Source organism: Quercus robur, chromosome 4, assembly GCF_932294415.1.
Source record: "Quercus robur chromosome 4, dhQueRobu3.1, whole genome shotgun sequence".
Taxonomy (NCBI): domain Eukaryota; kingdom Viridiplantae; phylum Streptophyta; class Magnoliopsida; order Fagales; family Fagaceae; genus Quercus; species Quercus robur.
The window spans coordinates 75,260,493-75,285,821 of record NC_065537.1 but is presented as its reverse complement, the minus strand read 5'-3'; the positions used below and the strand labels follow the sequence as shown (position 1 = coordinate 75,285,821).

Below are 25,329 nucleotides of genomic sequence, written 5' to 3'. Positions count from 1 at the left end.
AAAAGCTGAAGCGTAGCGTTTAATGCTGCTACGCTCACGTTGAGCCACGTCAACGTCCACGTCATCATCCTTTTTTTTTTTCTTTTTTTTTTTTTTCCATTTTCTTATAATTATTTATAATTTTTTTTTTATTTCATATTTACACTTCTCCAACCTTTCTTCCTCCCTTACCTTTTCATCTCCCCACTACTTCTCTAACCTTTCTCCTTCTCTCATTCTCTCACCTTCTCATCTCCCCACTACTCTCTACATTAATATCATTCTTCATCTTTCCCTTCATCTTCCTCTATTTTTGTCTCTTCTTATTCACACTTTCTTACTATAAATTTGTCACTATCTCATTCATTCCATGCATAGTTTTTCCTTACAAAAAAAAGGTTCTCTCTCTCTTTCTCTCTCTCTCTCTCTCTCTCTCTCACACACACACACAATTTTTGAGTGGATTTTTATTTTTTATTTTTCTTGCATCTTCGCTTTAGGTTGATAATTTTTTATATTCTTTAATCTACTTTAGATTAATGCGATTCAGTTCTCTCTCTCTCTCTCTCTCTCGCTCTCTCTCTCTCTTTGATTGTTAAATGTTATCCTATTGCATTATAAAGGATTAAATATAAAAATATAATATTATTCTAATACATAGCATGATTTGGATAATTTAATTTGGTAGCTACTGTAATTTGATAGCATGATTTTTATAGTGCTCAATTTAGATGTTAAACTATGAGACTTTAATCATTTTTGTTTATTTTTTAATCCTTTGTGGTAGACAAAGTACTCTATAATGCAATTTATTTAGAGAAAAGCAAAGGTTGGCTAAACAAAAGTTATTGGATGAGAGACAAATTTTATCTTTCGCAATTTTACTTTAATTATTATTATTATTATTTTATAACAATGCATATATAAAAATTTAATTCTTAGATTTTGCTAATAATTGATTATTTGATAATATGTTTTGGGTGGACGAAATTACAATTTCCGCAAAGAAAATAACCTTAGTAGATTATAAATAACAATTTTTTTTCCTAATTGGTTCAATTAATCATAGTTAAGTTTTATTAATTTTTTTAGTTACTTTTTTCAGTGTTTTGGATTGTAGGCAGAAAAAATAAGTTTGAGAAAGTTTGTTTAAAACTAAAAGAATAATTTCTAAATTTTATTTTCTTTTTAATGATTCACAAAATGTTATAAATAACTTTTATTAAAAAATAAATATTTTCGTTAAATTGCCTTTTGAATTTTTGAGAAAAATTGTATTTTTTTTCATTTTAGTACGACAAAAATTATTAAATTTATGATTTATGATTGTTTCTATATTACATTTATGATTATTCTTATAATGAATAAAAATATAATTACAAAATACATTACTCTTTATTAAATTAGTTTAAATTGTATAAAAAAAAATTTAATAAAACTACCATAAAAATAATTATCATGCGCAACGCGCAAGTTTGTGGCTAATATATATATATATATATATATATATATATATATATATATATATAACCGAAACCTTTGAAACTCCCACAATTTTCCACGTCATCATTATTTTCTTTTTCTTTTTATTTTAGATTCTTTTTATTTTTGGTTCAATTTTTCACGTCATTACTATTTTCTTTTTCTTTTTATTTTCGATTCTTTTTATTTTTGGTTTTATATCTTATCAAGTATTACAATAGTTTAGTTTAAATAAAATTCTATTAGATATATGTTTCAAAAGCTTGAAAATAGCCTTTGGAGCTCCCACAATTTTCCACGTCATCACTATTTTCTTTTTTCTTTTTATTTTTATTTTAGATTCTTTTTATTTTTGGTTTTATATCTTATCAAGTATTACAATAGTTTAGTTTAAATAAAATTCTATTAGATATATGTTTCAAAAGCTTGAAAATTCTATTTCAACTAAAATTCTATAACAAAAATTTTCACAAATATAAACTTCTGCCAAGGTCGAAACCCTTCATACTCACTCAAATTTTCACAAAGAAAACACACATATCAAATTGAAGCCATAGCAGGAAGCAAGTTGATTCTTCAACGAGAACAAATCCTGTAGTACAAAGGCCACCTAATTGCTTTTAGTTTTGAACTCGATTGTCTTATTAACAACAAAGTCTATGAATTGCAGTGATGGACAGCCGTCCACAAATAACATCCACGCAAGGGCTTGATGTTCTTCTTAATTATCTCATATAATTCTAGGAATTATTTTATTTATTTTTTTTTGGAATTAATATATTTAGATGGTTGGCATAGCAGACAACGTAAAAACAATTTTCTGTCATTTATGTTGCCTTCTGCATAACCCTAAATCAATGTTGAAATGTTGTGTTTTACAACCATCTGATCTTGGTAACCAAACCCTGCACCTATGATTGTTTATGATTATTTTTGTTCATTGTTTGTAGTTTAAACCCATTAAAACTTATTGGCTGATGGTATTTCATGGTTTTTTTTTTCCCTTTACTTTTACTTTCAAGGTTGCTAGGAACACAACCTAACATGTGATTTTTTTTCATTGTTTAAAGTTTAGACCCATTAAAATTTAAAACTAATTACTTTATAGGTTCATGTACTTTTTTCTTCTTCTTATTTTTCTCTTTTGAATAGTCATATATTTTGTGTTAGTTTTTGCAATATTTGAACATGTTTAGCAGATTTCAACAACTATACCATGTATTATTCTTTTGAAGGTAATCAATTTTTCTTTTATATTTTTCTATTATAAAATCATATATATATATATAGTTTTGTTTTAATAATTTATAGGATGTAAATCTTATGATTCCTTAATATTTTTTGGCCTTTTGGAAGTTTTAACATCTGACTTTTTGAGTTATATTTTTGTAATATCCAAAACTATCTGGAAAATTTCAATAATTATAACCATGAATTATTATTTTGATTGTAACAAATTTTTCTCTTATATTTCTCTGTTGTGTAGTCACACACACATATATTTTTATAATTTTTAAGCTCTTAATCTTTTGATTCTTTTCAATAGTTATAAGTTTATAGTCATGAACTATTCTTTAATATTTTTCGTAAGTCATTGCACGTTCAAACAATGACTTCTTTATCAAATTGTAACACAAATTGAAGTTATACAAGAGCAATTCATGCAATAATATAGTTTCTTAATCAATTTAAAATTTTATAAAATCAATTTAGTTTACCACATAAATAGGTAGGTTCCCGTGCATAGCACGGGTTGGCGACTAGTGAACTTAAAAGAGCTCTTTTACCGTCAGTGTCTAATACAAAAAGCCCAGGGACGAGAATTTTATTTTACTTCCTGATAGTTTTTACCAACTCTATTTATCATTGGGTTGCAACATAACAAATGCGGAACTGCAACTCAAGACAGAATTGACATAAGGAGCATTTTATCTGCAAAACTCTTTCACCAAAGTCAATTATGGTCGGCCACACTGAATGATCAAATTGTCTCGACACACTAAGATGTTGAGTGGTGCATCGTGCTCCATGTAGCCCAGACCAAGCAAAATATAGCTAAATAGACTTTAGTTTCTAGCACACAGAAAATCAAAGAAAAAAAAAAGGCCATGAAATGTGTTTTGCAAAAAAATGTATTATGTTGAGAAGCAAGATTTGGTATAATGGTGAGAACTTAGCTTAGGCCAAGGCTCCATTATGTGCAAATCTGGTGGAACAGTAAATGTAGTTAAAGGAGGTGATCCAACCGCACATTCAAGTACGACTACCTTGTTACAACTTTACTCCAGTCACTACCCCTGCCTCCAACTATTTCAGTGATTGTTTTGTTTCCCCAGTCTCTAGTGTCCTAAACGACGAACTTAAAACAGAAACATGGAGTCATGGTATTCATAAAACCTTAATTTTGATCCCAGTTTGCATATAATTTTCCCAATTGTAGTTGTCATAAGAAGAGAGACTAAGTATGTCCCTTTTCTAGAAGATGAGGAAGTGTATAAGACAATCTGTTCCTTACCAGTGGGAAGAAGCTCTCAAGTGGGGTAAGGAGATGTTGAAGGACAAGTGTCTGATAGTTAGAGTGGGGAAAATTGCTATAGTTGCTACCGTCTAGTGTTTACCACTTGTGGAGGCAAGAGGTATAACTTTATATTTTGAGGTTTGAATCGAATTGAGAAACAGCTGGTGAAGACAATTATAGCTGAAATTGATTGGAGAGGAGGTGCATACATATGCATTCCTAAGAAGTATTCTGCCAATGATAGACTAGTTGGGTAAGAGTCGTCTTACCCAACCCTCCCATACCAAGTATGGGAATCACAGAGAGTTGAGCATCACTTGATTCACCACTCAGCAACAACTTGACAATCGCCTTTTTATCTTCATCCCTGCCATAAACATCACCTTCATTCACCAGACATGTAGTGGGCACCCTTGATCTTTTTGTTCTAGTCCTCCCTTCAGCACAGTCTCTCAATTCCAGATCATTCTTCTGTGTCACAATTTCTTGCAACCTTGTATTGATTTCATTAATCTTGGACCGCATATTGGCATCAAACATGATAGAACTTGGATTCAAACCCACACAACAAGCAGGGATGAACTTTCGTACCTTACTTGTGCTCGGTTCTTCTGCATTCAACTTACGTCGCAAAGCTTCAGTAGCAAACTCGTCCAAGATGTCGTCCACATCATCCAGCCAGCTCTTCACGAACTTGCTTGTCATCTGCTTATCCTCTGCATCATCCAGAACTGCACGGATTTTCGGCAACGTTGTCTTCCACTTCTTGAGGTCAGCATGAACTTGCTCTTGCTGAAAGATCTTCAACAAATCAGAGGAGCTTAAATTGTCAAACAGCACCTCAAAGAAAGCTGATAGAGCAGCCTCTCCAATTACTGACATGATTCCCTCGTGGGAGAGAAGGAAATTTGGGAATTGAAATGAAGCAACCAAAGTGACAGTCCTGATCAGAAAATTGGGTTCGGAGTGAAGACTGAGAGAGGTTTACTTTGTTCTGCGAAAGTTGAAGAAATCTGCAGTGATAGACTTTTTCACAGAAGAATTGGAGGAGGAAAATAAAGATAAGGAGTAGAGAAAAAAGACAAGAAAAAAGGGAAAGAAAAGAAGACAGAGAGAGAGAGAGAGGAGGTTTTGGTGGGATTTATATTAAAAAACAATTACAATTTTATTGGGTCACAACAAATTGTTTAAAAACAAATTCACAATAGCTGTGAAAGTGAAAAGAAAATTAAATAAATTAATAAAATATTAAACTAGAATTAAAAATAAAGTCTCTTAAAGAAAAGTTGTGATATTTTATTGTCGTACTTAGAGTTTTTAAATTAGTGCTATTTTTTTTAGAAACAAAAAAAAGTGCAATTTTTTTAGGGAGAAAAAAAAAGTGCAAATTTTTTTTTTGAGAAAGAAAAAAAATTACTTTCACAATAATTTCATAATAATTTTTACGTAGCAAGTTGTTATTAGTTATCATTTGGACTTACCACTGACATTAATTTTTTTTATCTACCATTACATTAACAACTTGTCATATAGATTTTTTTTTTCAAAAGAAAAAAAAAAAACAATACATAGATTTTTCGTGACATTTTTGTAATAATATTGTATCCATAGATTTTTTATCTACCATTAATATTGTAATGTTTTATATAAGATAATTTTGAAAAATTTTGTATATATTTTATATCATAATTGTTATAGAATTTTGTTAGTAATGAATTTATCGTAAAAAGCACCAAAAATAAAAAAACCTATAGGGGTTTCAGTGGCTTCATAATGGTGGGAGGCTAGCATGATGATGGTGGTGGCCCCTTAAACTCATCTCTTTCTCTCACTTACGAACGTTTTGTCAGTCTCAAATCTTTTATTTTGGTAATAGTGAAACAATGCGCTTCATTTAATAATTCACAATATTTTTGTGTCTCTTTATCTCTCTCTAGTACCTTATCTAGTTAGTTATATTAGTCCTTAATTATTATTATTTTTTATTTTATTTTTAATACTAAAACATTGGGTATGCTAAAATACATGAAAAAGAAAGAAATTTATGGTGCAAGCTCGGTTAATTAACAAGAGATTAATAAGATAACAGTAAAAATAAATTAATGTGATCTTTTGAGTAGCAATAAAAAAAATAATAATGAAAAAAGGTAGAACTTTTCATACACAATAACTATAAAGTCTATAATTTACTTTTATAAAAATATTGTGAACATACATTCACTACAAAGTTTTTTCAACATTTTTTATTATTATCTAAAGTTACTAAAAAATGTTAATAAAACCCCAAAGTCTCTACGGTTGTTAGTGGTGAAAATTAGAACCATGGAACTTATATAAAGCGACAGCTTACAGAACAACAAATCAAAGTTTTATAGATAGCTCTCACGGTTTCTCATTTTCTCTCTTGTAGCTCAAATCTCTCTCACAAAAGACTTAGAAATTTCAAAGCCAATTTCATAGCTCTCAAATCATGGAAATTTCAAAACTCTAGGTCATGGCAATCGCATAGCTCTTGGTCTCAACGCGGTGGCTCTGTCTCATCGTCACTCACAAAGTCGAACTCGAAGTCTTCCGTCAACTCCTCTGCTCTTCCCCTGCCTCATCTAATCTCCCCCAGTTTTCTAGGGTTTCAAGCTCATGGACAGGAGTGTCATGCTTTGATTCATTTGCTATACGCCTGTAATGCACTTAGCTAACCTATTTTTCTATTAACAATGCCACATTTTCAAAAAAACCCAAAACCTTACCCTTCCATGTTCTACTGCCCTTTGTGCAGTAAAATTCAAGGACTAAACCTATTGGAGGCCAGCTTAATAACCTGCATCATTTGAAACACTTGTAAGTGATTATGTCTTGTTATATTTATCTCTTATTGAAGTTGTACCAGCATTGTTTATATAATTCTTTATTCTGGTTTCTTCTTTAGGAATGTCAGTTACAATAACATTCAGGGTGAAATTCCATATAGCTTACCTCCCAAGTCCCAATGCCACAAATATGTAGGATGTCTGTTTTGTAAATTGTGAGTCTTGTATGCTTAATTTTTTTTCTTTCAAGTTTTTGGTGATTATTCTACTTTTTCGTGAATGCTGAAATATGGCATACAACTATTTGAGACAAAATATTCCCCACTCTCTACCAGCCATGAAATGTCTCTAACATTAGTGAGTTACTTCTCCCCTTAAGTGACTATTTACTAAATTGCTTTTGCTTTTTGTTTATTCAATCAGAATCTCTTAATTCTTTTCTTGTAGGAATCTAAACCACAATTAGTTATCTGGACCAACTTACAATGTCTTTACTGGCTTACAGAATCCCAGAGATATGTACGTGTTCTTCACCCGATCCTTATATTTCCTTTTCCCTAGCGTTTGAAGTGAAAAGAAAATAATGCAAAGTACAATATTCCATGAAATACAAAGAGGATGTTGTTGATGCTAGTAGAACCTTGAGAAGGTGTGAAGTTGGTGATGATCTTGATGAAGGTATGTAGCAAATTATGCAGCAAACAAGAACTCTCCAAATACCTTTTAGTGTACAAGGATTGGCTATTGTAAATACTTTTTAAATGTACTATTCAAAACAGGTTTTGTGTAGCAAGTAGTGATTTATGTTTCAAATTTAAAAATGTAAAGGGCAATAGACAGAGTAGTTGAGTTATGTTGATTTGTACAATTTGTTTTATTGTGTTAAAAGAGTAGTTGATTGGCTGTTGTAATTCAATTTGGAATTGAACAATTGCGTTTATGTTTATGTTTTGAGTCAGGTTATTAAATTTTGATCAATGTGAAAGAGTGCATTCAAAATTTTATTTATTAAAGAAAATACTTACTTCAACGTTTACGAATTGTTGAAATTTATCTCGAGGTACCTTTTACCAATAGTTGAGTGCATGGGGAAAAAAGTAAGAAGCATTCTTTTATAATAATACTTCGACGTTTATTAACCGTTAATAAAAGTGTAACATTTTTTTCAACGGTTGCACAGGCAATAGAAAAAAGTTCTCAACATAGTTATTAATGGTGGTTCTCGATGGTCATTTAAACCGTTGAAAATGCTATTTTCAACAATTTTTAGTACTTTTTTCAATGGTTTCAACCATTTGAAACCATTGAAAAGAACCAAATTTCTCGTAGTGATTTCTCTTTATTAAATAATCGAAAAGTTAGTGGAGGGTAAGAACTTAATAATAGAAAAGTTAGTGGAGGGTAAGAACTTACCTGGATATTCAATGGTAAAAGACTCTAGACAATAATGGACAAGTTTGGTGTGGGTAATGTGCAAGATGTTCCATGCACCTTCATATCAAATTGAAGCCGTGACTCATGAGTCAAGTCATGAGTCAACAAATAACTTTCACGAAGGTGAGGTTCCATTCTATTATTTCTATACAAACTTGGAAAGGACTTTTGCAATATAAAGTTGTCCTTATCTTTGTTGCTTTCTCACTTGAACATCAATGAAAAATACAACTTGTCGTCCCAACCTCCAATATGTTCAATTAAGTACAGTCATACCGCATAATAAAAATTTATCAATTTCTTCTATTCATCTACCCCAAGTAAAAAATGTCAGGAAACAGTAGCTCAAATTTAGTGCACCGAGTGATTGTTATTTTTTTATTTATTTATTATGATTATTAAATATAAATCAATAAGAAAGAGAGCTTGATGGGCCTAGTCACTATTCTTTTTCAGTCCTAAAAACTATCTGCCATACAAAATCAGCCCATTTGACTTATAAAAGTAGCCCATGACAAAGAATGTGAGCAATGAAATTTTACATTCTGATGTAAAAAAAAAAAGAAAAAAAAAACCTTCAGCATGAGCTTTACATCTTCAATAATTGGTTGTAAGGCTCAATTGATATCTGATGAGTTCTTATGTATAGAGTCTGTAGAGCGTAGACTGACCTGGAAAATAGTTATATGCGTGAGAAATTTTAGCTCACTGGCTAAAAACATCTTGAACTAGCGGTGCATGAGATTTCTTCTAAAGGAGTAAGTTTAAGTTTGACTATTCACTCTTTCTATGGTTGTTGCACCTAAAATTGTTCCATCAAAGTGACACCCCTGATCAGAAAATTGAGTTCAGAGTGAAGACTGATAGAAGTTTACTTTGTTCTATGAAAGTTGAAGAGATGCAATTGTTTGGTCTTGTAGTGAGAGACTTTTTCACAGAAGAATTGGAAAAGGAAAATAAAAAATAAAAAAATAATGAAAAAAAAGGAAAAGAGAAGATATTTGATAAGATTGGGAAGAAACAGGTGGATGAGAAAAAAGACAAGAAAAAAATTGGAAAGAAAAGAAGACCAAAAAGAGAGGAGGTTTTGGTGGGATTTAATTTAAAAAAAAATTACAATTATATTAGGTCACAAGAAATTAGAAAAAAAAAATTCATGAGGTGTGAACGTCATAAGAAAATTAAATAAATTAATAAAATATTAAACTAGACTACCCACAACTAAAAACAAAGACTCTTCTAAAAATATTATGATATTTTATTGTGTTTTTGGACTTATTAAATTAATGCTTTTTTCTTTAAAAACAAAAAAGATCGTGCAATTGACACAATGCTTTCACAATAAAGTTTACATAGCAAGTTGGGAGATTCTGGCATTTTACCCTTAATTTTTTAAAAAATTGGCAATATGCCCCTGTTTGCAAACTATACAGGGGCGTGCCCCTGTTTCGATAAACGATTACCCTAAAATCGAGTTATGCCTGATCAAACTTAAAATAAATTAAAAAAAAAAATTTGCATGGACCTCGACTTTCAAGAAATTGAGTTCCATGCAAAAAAAATTTTATAAGTGTGATCGCCCCATATTCAGGGAGCCATATAGTGGCGTTTTTAATCCCTATAGTGACGTTTTAAATCCCTATAGCGGCGTTTTCATGCAAATTTTTTAAATGTGATTGCCCCATATTCAGAGAGCCCTATAGTGGCGTTTTTAATCCCTATAGTGACGTTTTAAAGCCCTATTGCGGCGTTTTCCTGCAAAATTTTTTTTATAACACCGTACCAGTTTCAGGGATCCCTATAGTGGCGTTTTTTAAGCCCTATAGTGACGTTTTAAAGCCCTATAGCAGCGTTTTGGAACTCAACTTCCCTAAAATCGAGTTTTATGCATTTTTTTTTTTTTAGTTTTATTGGGCATAACTCGATTTTCTACTAATCGAGTATTTCTCGATTTTAAGGTAATTGAGTATCGAAACAGGGGCATATCCCTATATAGTTTCGAAATAGGGACATATTGCTAAATTTTTTAAAAATTAAGGGCAAAAGGCTAGAATTCCCTAGCAAGTTGTTATTATGTTTTTTTGGACTTACTACTGACATCACTTATTTTTTATCTACCGTTAACAACTTATCACATAATTTAAAAAAAAAAAAACAATTACATAGATTTTATCGTGCCTAGTTTTGTAAAAATATTGTGCCCATAACTTGCATTATGGGCAAAAAAATATTTGAAAATAATCATTACCTTAAGAGAAGTACTACATCCACAACAATTTCACATCAAATTATAGTGGTAAGTTATTGGTTCTAATTTGAATTCACCATTTAAATTACCTTTTTGCCCACCCATAACAACCAATAATAACTAGTTGATCAGAATTTGTTATGAAAATGTTGTGAAAATATTGTGTACAAAAAGAAAAGAAAAGGTAAATATCAATAATTGTCAATTTAGGGAGCACCAAAATGGACCTATTCTATGAACATAAGAAATGTGGTTTTAAGAAAAGATGATGAGAATTGGATAGACATATGTGTACTTCTGTTAAACTACTTTTTATTTACTTAGTTTGAGATGAAGAATCTTGATATGTTGGGATTATGAGCATAGTATAGATACATATGTAGGCTTTTACATTGCTTTTATTATGCTTCAGCATTGCTGAAGATGGCATATTTGAAATGCTGGAGCTATTTTAAATTATTGAGTTTGTTTTCGTAGATACTAATGAGTTTTCACTTGTTACTTACAAAAGCTTCTGTTCCGACTACTATGATTGTTTTTCTGTTGTGTACATGAGCTGTCGTATCTCAATTTATTGGCATCTTGATATTAAAATTAGATTTCAAATCAAAGTGGTTGTCTTATAGGAAGTTAAGCTTTTATTTGAGAGGTTAGACTAATTTAGGCCTTAATTTGATTCTCTCTTTCTGATATTATTTTGCCCATTATGTTTTGTCACTTTTGTGCATTAATATGAAGTTAATGATCTGGTTTTATGTACTAGACTTAATGTCAAGTATCTTGGGGGCAGTGGCTGTATGTGGTATAATCTTTGTGTGAGTGAAAATGCAGGTACTTCGGAGGCTATTAGGATGTGTATCTCAGTTGATCAAGTTGTTGTTGTAGTAAATTCTTCTTGAAGCGAACTTGCCATGTTTTTTAATGATACGGTTTTCTTAATCCCTTATAATAGCTTGGAAGAGTAAGCTCCCTTCAGCTTGGTTGGGCTCATAATGACTTCCTAATTGGGCTAGCCCAGGCCCCATATGCAGCACAATTTATAACATTTGATATTGTAATGCACTATCCTACGCTTGAAAATGTGCTTCATATGCACATGGATGTGGATGCTCCTTTTCCAGTAATTCGAGTACCTTGCCTAATGGTACCTCTTTTCGGATGATAGTATTTCTTCCTTCTTCAATGTAGTGGACAAAAATGGTTTGTCTTAGTTTTTGTTTGTGAGTATGGGGTTAGATTATACTATGGTATATATTGAGCGGTGCATGGTGCCCCATGTATCAGCATACATACCAGACTATAGCATAAACTTCAGCTTCTGGCTTCTGGCACACAAACTGAAACGTGCAAAAGGAACCATCAATGCAGGTCTCTTTGATGCATTCTCCTTACTTTGGTTTGAATATATCTACATTAATTACATTTAGCCCCCATTTAGATTAAATTACAAGCTACGTTCTCCACTCCAACCTGACACACTGACCAAGTTCTCTTCTAGCACCAAACTTCTGAAAGCATCTGAAGCCAAGTCTATCCAAAATCTGCAATGAGCACTCTAAGTCAAAGCTAAGATCCTTTACCTTCTGACTGGATTTTATAGGACCCAGAAGGCCTTTTGAGCTTGGAGACCTTTCATAGAAACCACTAGTCTTGCCAATCCAACCACCTCTTGGCACTTCAGTAGTGATAGAGGATATGAGAAACAGTTTATTCTTATATGGTGAATAGCTTTCAGTTGCATTCATGTAAGTTGGAACAACAGGCGAGCTTGACAAAGAATTATGGTCTCCCAATGAGCATTGCCTTTTCTATGATGAATCGATCCTCTGGGAACAAATGTTGGAGAATCCAATCCTTACAACTTACTCTGTCCCTTAACATTTCTTAGCTTAAGTTGCTTTCTTCTATTGTCATCTTTTTGTCTTAGATTTGAAGTCAAAGCCGAGCAAAGAAGGCAACAAAGGAAGAGTAAGGGATGGACCTGTAGAGAGAAAGGAGAGGGAGGAGAGAGTTGAAGAGAGAGGCAAGAGGTGGGTATTGGTGAAAGAGGAAGCGGCCGTATTGGAGGGAGTTGAAGAAAGGGAGAGTGTAGGCTATGGTGGAGATCAAGCGATCTGTGGCTGGTGTTGGGTTGTAGGACATGCGAGTTATAGTGAGTTTTCGTGGGTGTGGTGGGGTGTATGTGGGTTTGATGATACGAAGGGAAAGGAGTGAGGGGGGGTTTCAGGTTGAAGGTGGTGGTGGTGGGTAAGATGTGGAGGAAAGGGATGGAAGCCATCTTTTTAAGGTTTGAGAGAGAGAGAGAGAGAGAGTGAAAGAGGGAAATGGGGTTTTCAGTTTTCTAGTTTTGATGGTTAATTGTTACTAGTCACTAAATGCATGGGATAGTTTTAGAAAAATTATGTATAATAATAAGCATCTCTTTGCAGTGGATCACTTCTTCTTTTTTGAGAAGATGCAGTGGATCACTTTAAATTTGATATGCTTCACCTAATACCTGCAAACATAAAAAATAATGAATGAACTTGGACTTCAAAAAAAAAGACTCTTTGTGAGGTTTTAATATTGGCAACAAAGTTCCATGGGAAGAAGCACTGAGAAGGGAAAAAAAAAACACGACTTTGTTACTCTGATTCATTTAAAAATGAGGTATGTGCCTGGGAAAATTAAGGAAGGGAGATCATGTTTTGCTCCCAATAATAATTACACATATTAGGCAGTAAACTTCAAGCAACAGATGACAGAGCAAAACACTTTGCATCAAGCATATGAACTTTTAATTCTACTTTAAATAACATCTAAAAAGCAATTTTTGGAGTTCCATTCAAGCAAATTTATCATAATTTACACCAACAGCCATTCATCATATATTTTTGAAGGGTGATTGTTCTGTTATGATCAATTTGGTCCCACTTATCATAATAGCCTAGTCAAGCTATTTGCAAGGCACCTTAACTAACAGTTCATAAGCACTATTCACCACGTTATAAGCTCATGAATGTTAAACACAATTTATACATTATAAAAGAAATGAAACTCACCAGTATTTTACTTTCCACACTGAAAATCACATCTGCATCAGCCACTGCAATTGGCTTTAAATGCTCCAATAGCCTTGATAAGCCCTGGACATCATTCCAAATTTAGTACAAATGGCTAATTACTTACAAAAAGGGTAGAACAATTTAATTAATTCATATAGGTACATTAAAAAATAAATAAATAAAAACAAAAGAGCATGGCCATTATGATTGATAGCTCAATTGAACGTGCACCAGTTAAACAGAGTGAAAGTCCCTGCATACAAATTCAAGCATAACTTCAGTGTTATTTGTTGCTAATAACCCACAGCCTCCTATTCTTCTTTTTTTTTTATTTTTTTTTTATCTCTCTCTCTAGCCTAAGGTTTATACTGGCACCTGATAATTAGGAAAGGAAAATAAAAAGGTATAGAAAACATGAAGCATTTTAAAATATAAAGAATCTCACCAATCTCAAAGCAATGTCCTAAAACTTCCAATCTAATGCAAGCCTATCAAATAAAAATTTCGGATATCCTATAATACGATTTTTATCTCGTCTTCAAAATTTATCCATTAACCTTGACTAATTTCGTAACTTCAAGTTCAAACCTAAAAATACGCAATTCAATCTGGTTCGAAGTGAGAAGATCCTCCCGGGGAAAATCTAATTGTTTTTAAATCAAAGACCACAATTCTAAAGTGTATAAGGTCAACTGCACCCAAAAAAAAAAAAAAAAAAAAAAAAAAGCTTTGAATGAAGTTGTAAAATATATGCCTTTTGATTTCTAATGAATAATGCCATTAGAAACTGTAAATACATCCAACCCATATACCAATAATCACTTTGTCATATGCTTTGGCACCAAAATGGGTATTAATTATAACTAATTTTCACATCACTAATCCAATGCAGTTCACCAAAGACCACAAAATATATATATATTACATTAAGAGAAAAAAACAGAAGCAACAACTCAATAAGCCCAGAAAATAACAACAATAGATTTATTGATTATATTGACAACAATTTATATCTGGGTTTTCCCAAATACTATCTACCTGGACTCTACTTGATGAAACTTTGACATCTCAGTTTTCAATTTTTCTCACTATTTTTTAAACATAAATTCATAGAGAAAAGCAGAACTACCTCAAAGAACAGACCGCACTGGTAAACAAAGAAGACCGGCAAAGGTGGAAGCTTTGGAGACAGAGACTGGATGGAGAGAGAAGAAAAGCAATTGATGCGTTAGCTATGGGTTCAATAGGGTTTTTCAGTTTGGGTTTTTCTTTTACGCTAATGAGTGTTTTTTCAAGAGTGTTTAGGGGAGATGGTTTTTGGGGACTCACGTTTTTGAGAGATGAGTTTTTGAGGAAGGAGAGTTTTTTTTTATTTATTCGGTTCTAGTTTTAGTTAATAGAAGAAGTGTCAGGTGGATGAATAGTGAAAAAAGACCTTATTATTCTTTTCTTTTTTTTTTCTTTTTTTTTTTTTGCAAATGTTAACGAGCACTTAGATTAACGTGGGTCTTATTTAATAAAAAAATAAATAAATAAAAAAAGACATAAAACTAGTCTTAGAGTTTATTTTAATATTTATTTTATCTTTATAAAGTTTTTTTTTTTTTTTTGAGATACTTATCTTTATAAAGTTGGTCCAACAGTTTATAAAGTTGAAAAATATTGACATAAAGCAGGAAAAAAAAAAAAAAAAGACAAAAAACTGTAAAAAGAAAGTCAAAAAACTATTGTTAGCGCAATAAACTCGGTTAACGGTGCACATTAACACAACCTTTTTATTTTGTTTTTTGTTTTAAATAGTGCTGACGTAAAAAAAATGTGAGAGTTTCAAATTCTACATGGTAAGCTCTAAAGAAGTTCAAAAAAAAGTCAAAAACTTCGATTTTATAGTATAAATAGATATATAGATTATCATGTTCTAGTTTTACTTTTTAGAAGAAGTATTAGGTGGATAAATAGTGAAAAATAGTTTTTTTTTTTTTAAATAGTGATGATATGGAAAAATGTGGGAGTTTCAAACCTACGTGGTAAGCTTTAAATAAGTCACACACAAAAAAAGTTCAACGCCAATAATAATTTGTTATACCTAAAATTTATGCTAAAGATGACATTAATTAATAATTATTTCCAATACCTAAAAATCATAGGCAATATGAACAATATTTTTTTTAAAAGATTAAAGAAATTGTTAACAAACTTGGAAGCAGTAATTAAGTTTGCAGCTCTTTATCTAAAGTTGAAAGTAGGGTCCAGAAAATAAGTATTATAAGTTATAACTCAGCCTATTTTATAATTAAAAAAAAAAAATCAATCAATAAGCACCGTTTAAGAGAAAGTGACATGAGGGTGAGAAATTACATGGTAGAAAGAAGTTTTAAGTTCCTAATATTATCCATATTGGTAGTGTGAAATTACTTAAATGCTATTTTTAACATCACAATATACAAAAAGTATGCTATATTGGTGGTGCTATAAATAAAAAATTTAACTCATTAGCTACCGTGCACAACTATTTATAGTTGTGCATTGTAGTTCAAATGTTAAAGCAACGTAATATATTTTACTTATGGTTGTAGTTGTGGCTATTGTTTATTGTAGCAGATATTTATTTTATATTATTTTAAGTGATTAAATACTAAAATAAAACCATTGATGTTGGATGTTTTATAAAATAAAGTGGTAAAATAAATAAAATAGCTTTAAGTATTGCCAAAAGCTAAAAATTTTTAGCACACGTCCAATCCTTTTTTTCCTTTCTCCACAGTTATTTATTTTTTTTTTTTTTTTGAAATTATCTCGGCTTTATCTCTTTGTAATTTTTTTTTTTTTTACTCTTATCTTGAACTGTTCTCATCCACTCATTTAAATTATTTTTACTTTTCCAATCCTACTTAGCTATACCTACACATTCAGATCTCTTCTTCATTTTCATCCTCACAAATCTCTTCCTCTCCCTCCTTCTCAGCCTCTTCATTCTCTTCCTCACAAATATTTTTTTTGATAATTTCAACATGTAACTTCTGTTCATGATAATAACTTTATCATCAGACCAAGACATTAATCAGTTTTTTGTGTAAGCAAAAATTGAACATCAAATCTCTTATTCAACCATCATAGACTTTACTAATTGAATTAAGTGAAACCCATGTCTTCCTCACAAATCAGTCTCAATTACAGAAACAATAAAAATGCAAAAATATTTTATTGTATATCATTTTTTGATTTAACGTAGACTTCATGCACATTAAACACATAATACAAATTAATTGACTAATTTTGTCTCGTGCAAAATCAATTAAATTCATAAAATTGCCTTTAGAAAATTAATTCTTATATTTTTATTACTAAATCTTCCGACTAAAAGTATCATTCATATGTGTTTTAGTTGAATTATAATATAAGATTGTTATCCTAGTTTCTCTGTTTATCTGATTAAATCATTAAACCGAATAGAAATGAAAACTATTCATTTAAGTTGTAATGGGCCGTAGCACCATAAAGCAGTAATCACAAGAGTACTAGGCATGAAGCCCTTTTTTTATAGCGCCAAGACAACAATCCAACTTTAGACCATATAAAGAAAATAAAGGGCCCAAATCCTCAAGAGCCTTGCGCAATATTGGCCGTATGTTTGGGGTAATTCTGCCGAATGTTTCTTCTTTTCCAAATCTTTATAAGAAAAAATATTATTTTGGTGCCAACGGGGATGGTTTAGTTGATAAGGCTTGGACACTTTGTCTAACTCACCTAAATTCGAGTTCCACTACTAACAGTCCCTCGTTGGTGGACATCCTTAAGGGTTGGCCTACGGGTCTAAACCTGAGCGCCCTGTCCGGGAGCTGGTGTAGCTTACCTAACCCCCATTTTTCGGTAGCAAAAAAAAAAATATATATATATATATATATATATATATTTTGGTCCCTAAATTTGGGATTAGTGTTAATTTGATCTATGCATTTTGGTAGTAATCAATTTGACCCAACCGTTATTTTCAAATTATAATTAATTTGGTTCATATTATTTTTAATTTACAGTCATTTTAGGTTCAAATTTGGGTTTCTTTTAATTGCTAAGTTAATCTGTGTTTACTAGAGTTAGAAATTGGTAAATTTGATTTGTATTTTTTTTGTTTATTTACTAAGAAAGAGTAAGAAAATGTGAGAAAATTTGTGATTTGACAATAGCGACCAAATTAGCTGTAAATTAAAAATAATTGGAATCAAATTGACAACTATTAAAATTCAAAAAAAAAATATTTTGCCCTTCTTAAGAAGACCAAAATCCAAAATGGAAAAAAAAAATCCATTTATTCTCCACTACTAATTAAAAAAAAAAAAAAAAAAAAATAAAAAAAAAAAAAAAAAGATTTCTAACTTTCTAAGGTATCCGGTTGAGTCCGGTCCTAATTTTTACAAATTCAATTTTTGGTCCCAGACTGAACAATAATTATATATAATTTTTAATATCTTTTATTAAAAAAAAAAAAAAAGAGAAGAAGAAGAAGAAGTTAAAACTCTCTTATTTTGTCTTGGCCAGGCTGTTTAAGAACTCTTCTTTCTTTTTTACTATTTGTGTGTGTTCTGTTTGTGTAGTTTGTGTGTATTCAAGTGTGCAAGTGAGTGTAAACACGAGCGTGTGGGGAATAATGCTCATCAATCATATTTCGAATGTTTTATTCTATATTCCATCAATTATAATTTGTTACATATTTTTTTCTTTTTTAATAAAACAATTAAAGTTTTTTTAATAAAAAAATAGACACATGACATTACATTGAATAAGGATTAATAAAGTGAAATACTAAAAGTGAGATAGAGATTTGTATTCATGTATAGTAATGTGAAATACAACATTTATCGCACAAATGGAGGACATTATTTCCGTGTGTGATTTTTGCTCAAGAAGCATTATTAGGCATAGTAGATGGGTTTAGGCCCAAAATTGAGAATTAGGCTTTGTACGCTTATATTGCTATTACATTTTTCCTCACTGTAGTTATAATTTATTCCTATACTGAATTTTTTTTTTTTTTTTTTTTTTTTGGTTGTGTTGAGAATGAAGACTATTCCTATACTGAATTGAAAAGCAGAATGAAGGAACCTATATAATTAGGCTTCAATTAGCTTCAACGGTTCAAACTTTTATTTAGTCCTTAAATTATATGTAATTAAAACATAAACTATTATCATTGAAATTGGCCAATAAAATAGATTCATAAAAGAAAATTTATCTCATGATATGTGACAAAAATACTAAGTTTTTGTTGAAGCTAATAATTATTTAAATAATTTAAAACAAACAATAGAACTTATTTCATTTTATTTTATATTAAATATTGTGGTAACAAAATTTTTAATTAAAGTATTTTCTTTTTGAGAATTAATTTTTAATTAAAGTTAAATCTTAAACATATTGAGTATTGTATGACATGTAACACTTACTTTGAGTCATGATATAACATGGCCAAATAAAAAGTCATGTTAGACTATTAAAATAATTTAAAATAAATAATAAAAATTCTTTTGGAACGTTTTGACAACAAAATTTTAATTAGAGTAGTATTTTAAACTTTATGAAAGTTTAATAATAGAATTTTAGCTAGAGCAAACTATTTTGAAAATTTTAATATACTATGGTGAGTCACATACCAAAAACAAGATTTTTTTTTAATAATTTGATATTAATTACAATGAAGGAGGGGAGATTTGAACCATAAACGTTATTAATACATTAGAAGGTATCAACCAATTAAAGTACAAGGCTTTTGACACAAAAGCATGATGTACAATAATCTTAAGTGAATAAAGTAAAATGATACAAGAATTGTCCGTATGACATATGGAGACAACATTTACTTGTCCCAATCAAAGTGGACACTACATTTATTATTTATTATAGGCTAAATACTTTTTTTTTTTTGTTTTAGATTTTTCGGATAGGGCTAAATACTATTTAACCCTCTAAGTTTGGGTCACTTCTAAATATTCGATGTATAAATAGTGCAAGAGCAAGCCTTTATATAGGCACAATATGTGTGTAGTACAAATAATATAAGTGTTGGACAAGTACAACAATAAATGGGCCTAAGCCCAATGTGCTAATAAACTAACTAATATACTCATATTGACTTTGTGTGTTGTGTGCATACTTATTTTGAAATAAACAACAAAACATAAAAGAGACAACTTGTAACATACAAGAAAATAAACAAACAAAAGGAGTTTATAAAATCATATAAGGAAGAGGACAAATATTATGACAAGTTCATTCCCTCTTTTCTTAGCAGTTGTGTGATTGATTGATAAGCCCCTCGTTTGATTGCTACTGTAGTTTGATATGCAAACTAGAGATGGTGTATGGATGATCTAGCATGACTCAAGATGAAATGGTTAATGATTTCAAGAAAGATAATATGGAATATAAATGGTGTGCCTTCTGTGAGAGAGAGACTATTTATTTTCCCTAACGATGGAATGTAAAGAATCTCCCCCTCACAAGGCCTTTCTTAATTATTATCTTAGGAAGAATGAACTCAAAACAAGGGAAACAATAAGCATGTATGTATGTGGATGGATGTATGGAATTTCTAGCTAAGTTGAATTCATAGGCACATTTGGAAGGGGGGGGGGGGGTAAGTGGGAGATGGAGTGATATTAGGGTTCTTGTCCCTAAGTGGCCTCTTCACTTTGTTTGAGAAATTAGGGAGTGGGCTTGAGTCTTTGTAAATACACTGTTGCGCTTGACATTGAGGTAAAGTAATTTTAGTAAATAAAATAACTCTATGTCATAGGAATCAAGGACTTTAATACAGGTTGGTACAAGATAAGGTGTCTTCACACCAAGCAAAAAAAAAAAAAAAAAAAAAAAAAACTAGTTTATAATCCCAATTTTGGATATCCAATTTAAAAAAAATAAAAAAATAAAAACAAAAAAGAGGTTGATTATGTAAATTTAGTAAAATGGTGGGAAATAAGAAATAAGAAACAATGTTACATTATTGGTGTTATTGTTTTTATGTTTACCTTTCATTAGTGATGATTATGTCTTGTTATTATTATTTTTATTATGTTTATGTTTATGCTTTTTTATATATTATTTGAAGAAAGGGTTGAAAATTTACCATTTGGAACGTGCCAAGCGACTAATGATGTATATGTTATCATTAATAATTTTGTAAGGATTGAAAAGGATTAAGAGTTTACCATTTGATATGTTCAAAGGTCATTGACAATTTTCACATAAAATCCATAATTTTGCACCAAACATTAGTTTGGAAAAAATGTGGGTCAATAATTAATTCATATTTAATTTGTCGTTGACTTGAAATTTACTATTTATTAGATAGTTAAATAATTTACAAGTTTTTTTTATGTGTATAATAATACTCTATGAACTACAAAACAATGTGATTTATACACCTTTCAAAATAATGTTACTTTATTCATAGTAAAATTATTTAATTTGTTAACCTTTACATCCGTATGTTAATGGAAAAGTCCTCAATACACGTATGAAGAATGTAACCGAAGCTTTGTTATAATTAAATATATAACGAACCTTAACTATGATAATTATCAAGAATCTTGTGACAAAATAGTTATCAAAATTCAAATAAGAACTTTTTTTAGTGTCATTTAAGGTGTATGATTAAGATGCTTTCATAAATTTATAAAATACTTGACGTTAATTTCTTGTGCATATTAATTTGTATCATAATTTCAAAATCTTTACACTTATGTTTGATGCTATGTAAAATATTTTTGTAATATTTTAAATAAAATAGTTCATTATCCTGATTTTGGATATCAATTAAGGAAAAACAAGGTAAGATTTATGTGAGTTTGGTAAAATAATGTGAGCTAAGAGCCTTACATTTTAATTGGCATAGTTCAATTGACACCTCTTGATGTTTAATAGAGACATCTAAGGTTTAATTCTCTCCTTACCCATTATAACTATGGAATTATAAAAAAATAAAATAAAAAGTAAAATGGTGCGGAACAAAGAAAGAAGAAACAATGTTTCAAATATCATTATTATTATTGTTATTTGTTTTTCATGTTTATGTATATTAGTTATATTTTTTTCAGAATTATTTTTTTTAATATGTTTAGGTTTATATTTATGTTTAAATTAGAGTGTCCTAACGAAAAGATTATTATTTCCCACTTTCTTTTATTGTTCTTAAAACCCATGGACGGTACTTCATATGTTATTCTTCCAATATTAAGTGTATGTTTGGCTTCAGATTAAAAAGTTAGCTTATTTTACTATTCAACTTATTTTTGCTACTATTTATGGGTTCTACTGCACTTTTTAGTACTATTTACGGGTCTCACTGTACTATTTCAACTAACTTTTATCTTTATTTATAATACTTTCAACAAAAAATTTTCAGTTTTAGCAAAATAAACAGATCCCAAACAGACCCTAAATACATCATCTGGTTCTTAGTATTATTGCTTAATGGTTGAATATTCCGTGGCTTTATATCTTTTTATACATCTTTATTGTGGTCAAATGTGTACTATCTTAAAAATAATGTGGGAGATTTGTCATGATTTCTGACTTTATATCCTGCGGAAGAGAGGAAATAATCCGTGATTAATAACTTTCTTAAATACACAATTAATTTAGATTGTGGGTTTGCAACAATCCACAATGGGAAGTTTGAATAAGGACCAAGAATTTATCTCACTCTCATACAAGTTCATAAAGGGAAAAGTTTCTTATTTCTCATCTTTCTTTCAGTTATAATTTTCACTCCTCATGTTTCAAACACCCTCGTTGTTTGTCTACTTTCATTTTTATATCTTTTCTTCTCCTTTTTCCTTATTCTTATCCTGTGCATGGCTCTTCTTATTTTCTTCTTCCCCTTATGTCACAGTAGGTGCTGTCCTAACGTGGTTGGGCAGCCTTTCTATCCCATCAGGCTCTTCTTTTGTTGAGGTTATAATGAATGAAGACTTTTGGGGTTTATTTGTTTTATTCTGATAAGTTATCTGTTGCATTGAATGCAATTACGTCAAGTGGATAGCTATGGATTCAATAAGAAGATTAGGAGGGCATCCTCAGACATTATGTGTACCTCGGTGGTATGTCTTAGGTATTTCGGTTATCCTCAAATAGCACACGTACCGCGGTGATGTGTCCTCGGTCATTGGGCATCCTCAGATAGAACACGTAACTTGGTGGGATGTCTTAGGCTTTTGGGCATCCTCGGATGTAGTTCGTACTTTGGTAGGATGCCTTTATGTCCATGTACATTTATCTTGATTGGTTCAAATGGTTTAGTCATGCCTAGACCGAGGGTTAGGGGCCCTATAAGGTCGGCAATGTTGTTTCCTTAAGTTTGGGATTCCATGTCCCGACATATCCTTTTGTGACAATCATTATTGTGTTCAAATGTGTACAATCTTAAAAATAATGTGGGAGATTTGTCATATATTTGTACCTATTAGGAGCCAAATGCATTAATTTTTTGGAAGATTTATTTGTCTGTCTAAATTTTAATTTGAACAATTAAATCCTGTTTAGGCTTAATAGAATTGGGTTCTAAATCTTGTGCATTTTTTTCCCAGTGTTAATATTAATAGAATTTTTAAGCTCGAAGAAAAGCTATCCATTATTAATGAAAAATAATAAAATCTACCTTTTTTTTTTCTTTTTCTTTTTTTTTTTGTACTTAACATTATGTATTTGGTTTAATGACCCTTTTTATAGGATGACAAATAATCCTTTCAAAACTTTGGATCCCAAAGTTTGGTATGTAGTTTTTATTTTATTTATATTTTTTTAGGGATATTTTCAACTTATGAAATGCACTCTTAATGATGGCTTTGGGTTCCAAAGTTTGGTATGTAATTTTTTTTAGAGATATTTTCAAGCTATGGCATCCACTATTAGGGTCTATTTGGTTGGGAAGATAGAAAAGTGGGAGGATTATGGTTTTAAAAACTGGACTGGATAGGCCGGTTCAACTGAGAATCGGGTACTACTTCGGTTAGAAAACCCCCAAAATCGGCCAAAATCAGTCAAAAACCGAGTTAAATTGGAAATTGAAGGCAAAAATGGTTTTGCCTTCGGTCCGGTTTTTAAAACCATGAGAAGAATAAAAAATAGGGAAGGGATGGAAAAGTGGGAGGATAGAAAACATTTTAATTTCCCTCTTTTGTGTTTGGTTGGGAGTGGAAAAAGTGAGTTAGTATAAATTTACTCATATGTTATTAATTGTTTAAAAAATGATGTCCAATTAAAACAAAAAAGTGGCAAAAAAAAAAAAAAAAGGCAATCACCCAAATTTATTTAAAAAAGAAAAATCATGCCCTAAAAATAAGTAAAAGAAATAATCACTTATAATAGTTTAAGGGAAAAAAAAAAGAAAAAAGAAAAAGAAAAAGGCAAACAATATGTCCACTATCCAAGAAAGCACAATTTTCTCAACAACAACATTAACAACAACAAAAAATAAAGAAAGAAAGGAAGCACAAAGAAAGAAAGAAAAAAGAATATAGGAAATAGGCAACAATATATCCAAGTCCAACATGTAAAAAGAAAATGTGGTAGGTCAATCATCGACTACAACTATTTCTTTCCCCAAATTGGAGAGATACAATTTTGGTGGGCTAGGAGATAAAACACATAGGCTCCACCAATTTTCCATCAAAACACCTATAAAATTAGTTTTTTCTCCACTTTTCTCTTTTCTATTTTTCATCCTCCATGTTTCACCTTTAACCAAATGGACCTTAAATGATGGCTCTTTATCATTAGACCAAGACACTGAATAGTGTAAGTGGGGGATTGAACCTTAAATTTCTTATTCAATAATAAGAAACTTTACCAGTTGAGTTAACTGGAACTCACAGTTTGATATGAAGTTTAATACATTAAGGACGTTGTAGAAGTAATGGGAAAGTTATGGATAGTGAATGGAATTTAGGGCTATTTAGTAACGTTGTTTGAGTTTTGTGGAAATACGTGTGGGTGAAAAAGTGTTGTGGAATTACGTGTGGATGAAAAAGTGTTATGGAATTACGTGTTGTGAAATTACGTGTTGTATTGTTTAAACAACGAAAACTGTTGTTTAAACAACACTAACAAACAAGCCCAATGTTTGAAATTATTATTTTTTTATATAAGATATAAATTTTGCTCTAGTATAATCTAAATATATATGTGTGTGAAGCTCCCTCCTGAAGATTTGAACCCTGACCATTTTCTCCACACCCCACAAACACTTATATTTGTGGAGTGACCATTGCACCAAGGGTGTGCGGTGGTTTGAAAACATTATTTAACCAAACGTAAGATAGACAAAGAATTAGCATCTCGAAAATTTTTGGGTACTAAATAATGTACTCAAAAAGCAGACAACTGAGATCATCTAAACTATCATACTTGATTGAAAAAGGTGATTAATTATCATGTATGTTTTAGTGTTTCATTAGTTTGAGAGAACAAAAATTAAAAGGCATACTATTTTGTATTTGAGCATAACCATATTTTCCAAAAAATGCTTTCATGATGCAATCACAATGAAGAATGTTTGAAGCCTGAGCTTCTGTTGTTGATTTAGCACATGAATTAAGGCTAAGGCAAGACACTAGTTAATAAGTAGAGAAGCTACTGAAAATGCTAATCTTGGCTAAATTGAAAATGATTAGAATAACCATCTTTGAATTAGACGGAAAAGACTTGATAAATGTTGAAGCAAGTAAATTATTATGGTATTTTTAGCAATCATTGATTCATAATCCATCATTATATTGTGTACGATTGGATAGCCAAAAATAGAGAGCTAATATAGTTTGGGTT

General features: G+C 30.7%; 3 protein-coding genes across 58 annotated transcripts in view; 1 reads left to right on the top strand and 2 right to left on the bottom strand.

The window, feature by feature from the left end:
* Positions 1 to 5,080, bottom strand: part of LOC126724227 (putative disease resistance RPP13-like protein 1) — a 248,182-nt gene extending 243,102 nt beyond the window's left edge. For all 50 annotated transcript variants that reach the window (XM_050428694.1, XM_050428692.1, XM_050428687.1 and 47 more), the window contains exon 1: positions 4,649 to 5,080. In XM_050428694.1, the coding sequence (XP_050284651.1) occupies positions 4,649 to 4,861 (213 nt within the window). In that variant the 5' untranslated portion in view covers positions 4,862 to 5,080. The remainder of the gene's footprint in view (positions 1 to 4,648) is intronic.
* Positions 1 to 25,329, bottom strand: part of LOC126724230 (putative disease resistance RPP13-like protein 1) — a 134,388-nt gene that overhangs the window by 18,760 nt on the left and 90,299 nt on the right. The window lies entirely within an intron of this gene.
* Positions 1 to 25,329, top strand: part of LOC126724246 (PHD finger-like domain-containing protein 5A) — an 88,982-nt gene that overhangs the window by 59,708 nt on the left and 3,945 nt on the right. The gene's annotated exons all lie outside the window — the stretch shown is intronic.